This window comes from Equus quagga, chromosome 2, assembly GCF_021613505.1.
Source record: "Equus quagga isolate Etosha38 chromosome 2, UCLA_HA_Equagga_1.0, whole genome shotgun sequence".
In the NCBI taxonomy this organism is placed as follows: domain Eukaryota; kingdom Metazoa; phylum Chordata; class Mammalia; order Perissodactyla; family Equidae; genus Equus; species Equus quagga.
In genome coordinates, this window is record NC_060268.1 from 27,235,065 (window position 1) to 27,244,813 (window position 9,749).

The window sequence follows — 9,749 nt, forward strand, 5'->3', positions numbered from 1 at the left end:
ATTCCTTGTCTTTGTTCAAATGCTGTGAATCTTCTTTCCTCGTTTTCTCCATTTGAGAGTATGAGAATCAGAAACCCTAGGCTTTTTCCAGGGTATTATCTGTACCACTTGAAGTACTGGAAATAGTGGGTCTTCTTAAGTGCAGTTGAGAGAAGAGCTGGCTCTGTCCTGGACACTCAGTGACTCAGCACTCTGCTTCACCTTCAGCAGGCTCCTCATCCCTGTTTAGAAAGATATCAGCCAAAGGAGGTGAGTTGATGGGCTCTGATGCTCTACAATTGTTTGCTTTTCCATGCTACTATTCCCCCACCAAACCCTAAGATGAGCTAGATGGAGACACCCTCCCCTCCCATAGTCTAGCCCTATAGGTCTCGATAGAAAATATCGTCAAATATTGCTTTCTTTATTGCCAAAATCAAAGACAGCAACCTTCCATCAAAATAATAATAATAACAAAAATGCTCTCACAGTCCTGATGAAATCACAGGAGCACTAGCAAGATTCCTAGGAACTCTGCCATTATTCCTGTCTCCCTTGTGCCCCCAAAGGACCCAACTCTGAAAAGAGATAATGACCCAGAATCTCTGTTCCTGCTTCAGATATTGCAAAAACAGTCTATCATACCAATCAGAAACAAAAACTCTCCCCACCCCCTCCTCTACCATCATCTTCACTCTCCTTACCAAAACATCCACAACAGGAGAATGGGACAAAAGAAAAGAGAAAGAGGGGCAACAGAAAGAGTGAGAGATGTAAATTCAGAGACTTATAAACCATCTCGTGGATGTTTTAAAATGGACTAATAAATGTTCAAAATTTGTGTGACAATAAATAATCTGACACTTTGGCTAAATTTTTCAAAAGCTAAGAATCACGTTCACATTGTATGCAGTGTGCATGTAAGTGTGTGTAGTGTGTGTGCATTGTGTGTGTGTACACACAGGAACTGAGGAACACCAGTGAGCTAAGCAACAATAGTATAAACACTAAGATTCCCTCATTTTGAATAATGGAGCAGCTCAGGGACAATGGTGACATGAAGACATTGTAGTATATGCTTTTTTATACTTTTTGAATTTCAGACCATGTATGTAGAATATCTATTTAAGAAATACATAAGATCAAAATTTTTTAAAATAGCAAAAGAATACGTGCCTTCACTAATATCTTCTGAAAGTGAAAAAGTAAATTAACATTTTGGAAAGCACTGCTTTTGGGCTTCCCCCGGGCTGTGACACCCACCCCACAGGAGGTTACTGCACAGGTGCAGCCCCGTCTGTCTCACTGTGGCAGTCACGATGCAGTAGTACACAGCGGTGTCTCTCAGGGTAGCCAGGGGCAGGCTCAGGGTGCTTGACTTCCTGTCGTGAGGGATGAACAGAATTGCCACTTCATTTTTCACTGTTTCCTTAAAACCTTGAATAGCAAATTGTGGTCCCTGGTCGGGGAACTGTCGGTACCAGAGGATGTACTCATTTGTAGCAATGTCGGTGTGGTTACAGGTTATGTTCACTTCTTGTCCTTCATATGAGTCAATGAAGATGGGCTGGGTGGTCTTAGCAAGGCTCAAAGTCCCTGTGGGAGTAAAAACATGAAACTAGTCCTATCCTGAAGCCAAGGTGAATTGAAGATCCAACTCAGCTGCCTCCAGGTTCTCTCTCGCAGTCAAATCCACCCCATACCTACTTCCCCACCATATACATACACATAACATTTACTTCATGTTTGTGTTTCAGGGCAAACATTTTTTATATTTATTCCAAGGAATTTTAGGAACACGTGTACAGAGGGGGCAGGTCTAATTTCTCCCTCCTATGAATGGACCGGGGGCTCAGTAACCCAGAACGTCTTTACCACCCTGAGACACCTCTCACATAATGCACATAACTGCCTAGACAAAATAGGACCCCAAAGCAAGACATCAACCTCCTGGATAAAGAGCAATTGTAGCAGGCAAGGTTGCAGATCCTTATCTAGACCAGATCCCCTTCTTCTTAATCCCAAAATAACTCACCCAGGATCAGGAGCACAGTCACTCTCATCACCTGTCTCATATTCTAGGTGTAAAGCAGGACCCAGGATCTAGGCTCTGTGCTGAGTCTGAGCCTGGACCTGGATAGAAACCAGAGAAGAAGTGCAGCAGCACCCGCCACAGCCCACACCAGCAGCTCTCACCGGAGCTGTCCCCAGGAGCCAGCCAATCGCAGAGCAGCAGCTCCTCAGAATGGGCTTCCTCTCAAGGTTCAACTGAGCACTCAGGAAGAACAGGGGGTAAAAACTTCCAGGACAACAGTATAGCAGCCTGGATTTCTTTTTAGATTTTTGTGAAGTTTTAGCTTCTTATAGATTTGATCTAAATGAAGCGAATGCATGAGAGGGTAGATTCTATCAGGCTCCTTATTTCTCATCGTTTTTCCACAGTCCCAGAAGGTGGTCATCTATTGTAGTCAGTCTGACACTCATGGAGCTCTGAGAATAACCCCTCTGACCTTTTATTTCATGCCCAGAAATCCCCCATTGACCCCTATGTAGCCAAATGAAACAGAGAATCCTAACCTTATTCCACAAAAGAGCAAATGAGGCCATCTGACCTGGACCTTTCATTTCCTGAGAGCCTGGTGTCCTTTTATAACATCACTAAATCCATATCTAACACCTGCTTCTCAGATCTCACTTTAAAAAATGTTAAAATGGGGGCAGACCCCTCACTGGTTCCTACTGACCAGGTGGGGTGAGATATTTGATGTAGAAACACTAACCTAACCAGGGAGAAAGTGAGATGAAGAAGAAGAAAAGGCACAAGTTCGGAGTCAGACAGACCTAAAACCAAATGCCAGCTCTGCCACCTTGTGACCCTGGGCAACTCACACCTCTGAGCTTCAGTTTCTTCATGTGTAAAACAGGAACAATAATTCCTACTTCAAAGTCAGCCTAAGGTACATAGTCAACAGTAAATTGCAGTTTTTTCCCATCCCCTCCCTTCTCATCTGAATCACATGCAGTTTACCATGGCCGGTAGAAAGCAGCTGTGCACAATTGTATTAATATGGAAAAGATAGTGGCATGTTGTCTGAGTTCTTTGCTCATATGATGTGAGAATGGAAAATCATTAGAAAATATTTGGGAAGTGGCTCTTCTAGGTCTAGAATTATCAAAGGTATTCTGCATGAACAATTTTTCCAGTTTCCCATGCAAAATGTCAATGAGTGCTGATGACTTCTAGTAACATTTCGACAGGGTAGATATCACAAGGCCTGAAATAAACAACCAGCTTGCCCTCAGTATCAAGTGGAGGAGAAAAGAAATACTTATGAGGGAGCCCAAGATGCTAGGACACCTTGTACAGAAATAAAACGTTAAAGGGTTACACTTTATACTCAAATCATTGCAACAGCAACCCCTTGTGGCAAATATACTTGGACAGAAGCAAAGTTTCACAAAAGTCAATAGGTCTTAGAACCATACAACTTATGGAACATCATATTTCTTTGTTAAATGCAATAGCAGGTAGTTTGTTTTGGTCACGTGGAGCGTGGAGTTTATTTTGTGGAACGGAAGAAACACTGAATGAAGAGTTAAACAAAGTGAACTGCAAGCAATTCTCTGGACTTGCTAGTTGTGCAATTTTGTGCAAATCACCCTCCGAGAGGCACAGTTTCTTCATCTCTGCTAGGGAGATTATAGGGATCAATTAAAAGAGCATAAGAAAGTTCTTTCCAAACCACAGTGTTCTATACAAATACAAACTATGTTCAACATTGGAAATATCACAAGATCAAAAATGATCTTACCTTTTCAGGACAACAAATGGAATGTGATGTTTCTGTGTCACCATCTATTATTTCACTTAGGAGAATATTACTGGATATCAAGCAACTAGAGGAAGAAACACCAAAAGGTTTTCTATGTCCCATGGAATGAAATGTCTTTGGGATGAAAGTAATAACTAATGGTTGTGGTGTTATAGGTTGACTTATGTCCCTCCTCCGACCACCAAAAAATATATGTTGGATTCCTAGTCTATGGTACCTCAAAATGTGACCTCATTTAGAAGTAGGTCTTTACAGAAGTAATCAAGTTAAAATGAGGTTATTTGGTTGGACTCTAATCCAATGTTGCTGGTGTCCTTATGAAAGAGGGAAATTTGGACACAGAGACAGACATGAATAAAGGGAAAACAATGTGAAGAGACACAGGGAAAAGATGGCCACGTACAAGCCAAGGAGAGAGGCCTGGAAGAGACCCTTCCCTTACAGCCCTCAGAAGGAACCAGCCCTGCTAACACCTTGATTCGGAATTTCAAGCATCCAGAACTGCGAGACAATGAATTTCCGTTATTTAAGCCATCCAGTTTGTAGAACTTTGTTCTGGCAGCCCTAGCAAACCAATACATAGTGCTAATAATTATGTTATATATCATATATGTGCTCCTTTGAAAAAACGTTTCCTGTGTTCAAAAGATCTAGGTAAATGGAGGAGTATATCACATGCATTGATTTTATTTGTTATATATATGTATATGCCCCACAGGAAGAGCCATCAACCAGAGGAACATTTTAAATTTTTTAAAAGTGGATTTTGCTCTGGTTATTAAAATAATGAATTCTAAAAGCAGAATTTGGAAAATATGAAAAAGAAAAAAATAAAAATCATGTGTGATACCATATCACAGAAATATCATTGAATGATGCTTGGGTATATTTCTTTTCAGCCTTTTGTCTATGCATAAATATTTTTAACAAAATTGATCACACGTGCACACACACACACACACACACACACATATTTGAGTACTCTGTGGGTTTTTTTTCCTTTTTTTGTGAGGAAGAGTCTCCCTGAGCTAACATCTGTGCCAATCTTCCTCTACTTTGTATGTGGGATGCCTCTGCAGCATGGTTGAGTGGAGTAGGTCCGCACCCTGGATCTAAACTGGCGAACCCTGGGCCACCGAAGCAGAGAGGGTGGAACTTTAACCACTTGGCCACTGGGCCTGCCTCTTACCCTGTTTTTTATTAGCAATATTATTTCCCAAACATTTTTGTCTGTCGATAAATATACATAAAATTTCAATTCTAATGACCTCAAAATATTCATTAATAGACACGTACTATAATTTACGTACCAATTTTCCTAGTATTAACTATTTGGATTTTAGAAAGAATACCATCATAAACAACTTTGTATATAAATCTTTGTCTAAACTTTCTGTTAGTTCTTCAGACTAGCTTCTACAGAGGGGATTTCCTGAATTAAAGAGTAAGGATATTTTAAGACTCTTGGTAAGTATCAATTTGCTCAGTTAAACAATATTTGTAGAGTCCCTGCTTGGGTCAGGCACTGAGTGAGACACTGGACATTCAATGATGAGAAAGACCCAGTGGTGTAGTGATAAGGAAGAGAATTTTAAAAGCAACGATAGTCCTCTGATAACTGCTGTGATGGGAAAAGTACACAGTACTATAGGAACAAACAGTAAGAGAAACTGCTTTGTTTGTGGGGTTCCGGGAAGACTTCCCAGCAGGAGTGACATGTGAACTAAAACCTAAGAAAAGAGGAGGAATGAACTTGGTAAAGACTGAGCCAAGTAAGAAGTAGAAGGAACAGCATTTGGACAGACCTGGAAGCAAAAGAATGGATGGTACTTGGGTAGATGGTGGTAGCATTGTCTGATATAGAAAACGAAAAAAGAAGGAGCTAGTTTGTCTTATTCTGTTTTGTTTCATTTTGTTTCTGGAAGGGGAAAAGATGAAGAGTTAAGCTTTGCATCATTTAATTTGAGCTGCTTCTAGATTCTTGAAGAGAACCCAGTGAAACTCACTAGACAATCAGAAAAAGATCAGAGGAAGAAGGACTGAATGGAGCATAAGATGGTTCTGTGGGGGGTGGTCCCTCTCGAGGGGAGGTGTGCCCCTAGCATCCAGGCAGGGGCAAGTTCTCACACGGATGGAGCAGGTGACTGCCTGCAACCAGCGTTCTCAGGGAAACCAGGACATCTTTTCTGCCCCCTCAAAATGTCTCTCTACCCTACCGTCTCTAAAATGTGATCGTGCTTCCTTGTTTATAGACCACTATCTTCCTGCTGTGTTTTCACATTGAGGAAGAGATAAGGCAGCTCTCTGGAGTCCCTTTTATAAGGACAATAATCCCATTCTTGAGGCCTCCATCCTCGTGACCTAATCACTTCCCAAAGGCTCTACCTCCAAATACCGTCACACTGGGGATTAGGTTTCACATATGAATTTTGGAGGAACACAAACATTCAGTCTATAGCAGTGACCTACGTATCTGGTTGCTATAGTGCCCTTAACACCCACTTTTATTTGGAATCTAAGACATAATTTTACATATACAACAATCGTCACAACAATTCCTCCAATTATATAACTTTCATGAATTAGGACATGAGGCACACAGAGTATAAATGTCTTATCCAATGACACATTGTTACCTAGAAGAAGACTCAAGAAATACAACCTATGCTTCCTAATTCTTAATTTAGCCCCCTTTCCACAGAGTTCTTGAAGTGAAAGGAAAGAGAGGGTGAAAGATTAATATTATGAAGAGAAACTCTATTGAATCTCTAGTGTGCCTAAAGGTTACATGAGACAAATCTGAGGCAAAAAATATAAGGAATATTTTCCAATAGGCATAGGAAAAAAAAGAATACCAAGTTACCTTTCCACCTTGAAGCAAAACAGGCTGATTACCAGGACCCAATGACAAAATAGAACTTCTAAAGAAATATAGTTACTCCTTTCCAGACACCTCAAAAAATGGCGAAAATGTAGATTCCCACTTCTCTACGGACTCCCCTTTTATCACACCACATGACGAAAACAAAGGTCTGAGGGCTAGTCTGACCTTGGAGAGGCTTCCTGACGAAATATTCTTGAGAGTTGTGTGTCTTTGACTAAGAAATAGTTCTATTTGGATAGGGAAATGGTATCAATACTTTCTAAGTCTGAGCAATGACTGAATGGGAAGTTTTTGTTCATCATTGTACTCCTAATGACAAGATCAATGCCTGGCACCTAGTGGGAATGCTACAAATTATTGTTGAATGAACAAGTAAACGAATGAATGAGTTGTAATTGTGTAAATGTCCTTCTTTCAGTTGCAGGACTTTCATAAAATCTACTTAAAGTATCAAAGGCAGAAACAGACCACAGAGAAAGGTCGATAGCGTAGCATGCTGAGAATAGCCTTCTGGGCATGAACTCCCTTTGGAGTGAAAGAGTGATGGGGGCTGAGGGCTTACCTAAATTTTGACAACTATATATTTAAATCTAAAATGGGGTCCATGGTTTTATGAATGCAAACATATTTGGGGAAATATTGGTACATAAAACTGCCACTCTTAGACCTTAGCAAACAATGTCCCTGCTTTTGTCATGCACTTTAAAAAACTCCACCCCAGCCATCCTCCAGCTGCTTCCACCTTACTCCCTATGAGAAATCTACAGTGCAAAGGGAACACGGGCCTTTGGAGTCTAGATACCTCTTCTAGACCATGCCCTGGGTACCCAGGATCCCAGAATTATCTGAACACACATCTCCAGATCCACTTTTGAGGTCTGCTTGAGCTTTTTCTGAGAACCATCTTCCCGGATGCAGATATCCCACCAATGTACACGACTCTATGACTAAAGAGTGGCTAAGGGATGACTGTCTGTAGGAATCATAGACGTGTGAACTAAGGTGTCCACATCGTTGTATGTAAAGTCCCTCAAGGTATGTGATGGAGTTGGGGATAGGAAAATAAGGGGAGTACATCACAAAGTGTAAGCCAGAGGCTGGAGGGTGACTCTCTCTGAAGCAGCACACTCAAGCACAGAACTACAAGAACAGAGAATTCAAAAATAGATCCAGGTAGATACGGGAATTTAGTATACTATAAATGTAGTATTCCAAATCTATCGGGTAAGAGTGAATTTTTCAAAAAGTGGTGTTCCATTTGGAAAAAAAATGGCTATCCATTTAGAAAAAATAAACAAATGTAAGTCCTTATGTAAAAATTAATTTCTTTGAGGACATACTCCTTTGAACCATGTGATTTGAAATGGAGAAACTAACTTCTTGCAGAATCCAGCCATCATTAAGTGGTCAAATGTGCAAGCCAAGTGGCTAATCCTAGCAGCCTACATCCGCGGCCACCACTGGTTAGTCCGGGGAAGAGCACCTGACTCACATGGAGTCAACCAGAACCCTTCCCAGGATATTTGAAAGTGGAGAAAGAAGAAGAGAGAGGGAGGTAGAGGGAGGGAAGGAGGGAGGGAGAGGCAGGAGGAGCTTCAAGTCCAATCCCTTCCAAAGACATACAAAAGAAGATGTGAGCATAGGAGCTGTAAGCAGTCATGCTTAGAACTACATGTTTAAATCCTCCCTGTTTCAAATTCTCCGTCAATTATGCGTTCTCCCTCTCCTTCCTTTACAGCTAAGCTACTTCTACTTCCTTGTCTCACATAGCATTTTATGCAATCCCCTATCTTAGCACTTACTAAACTGTTTTGAGTTGTTAGTTTACTGTTCTTTCCTACAACCAACAATTTTTTTGACAGGGACCATTTTGGAAGTCAGGGCTTACACCATCGCTGAAATCACAATCTCATGCCTCAAGGAGCCGATAGGCTGGTAGGGATGTGGAATGGTTAGAACATGTACCTGAGAGGCAGACTGCCTGGGTTTCAACTTGCCATTGAATAGTTTTGTGACTTGAGTGAGATGCTTAAATTCTCTGCGCCTTAGTTCCTTCAACTGTAAAATGAAGGTCATGATAATACTTGTGAGAATTCATTGGGTTCATAAATGTTTGGGATCATTCCTGGCACATAGAGATCAAGGATAGCTTCTTTCACCTCTTTATGATCAGTGCTTAACGTAGTACCTGGCACACAAGGATTCAATAAATATTTGTCAAATGAACAAATTCCGTGGCTTTAAATTGTAATTTAGTTATAGTAAGTGACATAACCTAGAACCTCACCACCCTCTTGTGGAGGGACATAAAGGCTTCAGGAAAATTGTTTTTACTGTACTCAGGGGTTTGTGTTCAGCTCTCCCTGCAGCCCCCACCACTGTGTCACTCCCAGCACAGAAGTACACAGCAGAGTCACTCCCGAGGACAGATGGTTTCTTCAGGTGGAAAGAGGTTTGGCTCTTATTAAATTCAGCCTCAAAACCGTAGCTTCCTTTAACCAGGCTGTCCCCTGTGATGTATTTCAGAAGGAACTGGAGACCTTGGTTCGGATATTGGACGTACCAAAAGAGATAAGGGCTCCCAGAAAATGAATAAGTGCATTTCACAGTCAGTGGATTTCCTTCGGCCACAGTGATCTGATCTTTTGGCTGAGTCACTGACTGAGCTCTCGGTCCACCTGTAAATTAGTCCACACTGCATCAGTGAAGCTGCTTAAAAGAAGGTAAACAAATAATACAAGCGGAAAATGAGAAGGGAATAGTACTCACTCAGTGTGAAGAAAATCGCAAGTGTTGAGATGCATGCAGAGGTCATGGCTTAAGTTGAGGTGTCTAAGGGCTCCTTTCTAGCCCACCTCTGTTGGAGATATGGCCAAACCTCAGAGACCGGGTTCTCAAAGAGGAACCAGCACCCCTGTGTCAGCAGGTGTTTTTAGAAATGGCCTTTCTTTGGGGAAACTTGGGCTTCCTGGCACCTGCGTGTTCTCTCTGTTGATCAAGCTCCTGGTTCAGGCTCCTCAGAGCTCTGTGGGGAGCAAGATTAATGCTCCTCT

The 9,749-nt window shown here is 41.5% G+C and overlaps 1 gene segment (V, D, J or C); it reads right to left on the minus strand.

Annotated features, from left to right (window-relative positions):
• Positions 1-8,580: 8,580 nt before the first annotated feature.
• Positions 8,581-9,511, minus strand: LOC124235059 (T cell receptor alpha variable 3-like). The segment is given in 3 exon segments: positions 8,581-8,754; positions 9,031-9,374; positions 9,466-9,511. Coding segments are annotated over 3 exon segments (564 nt in total).
• Positions 9,512-9,749: the final 238 nt, after the last annotated feature.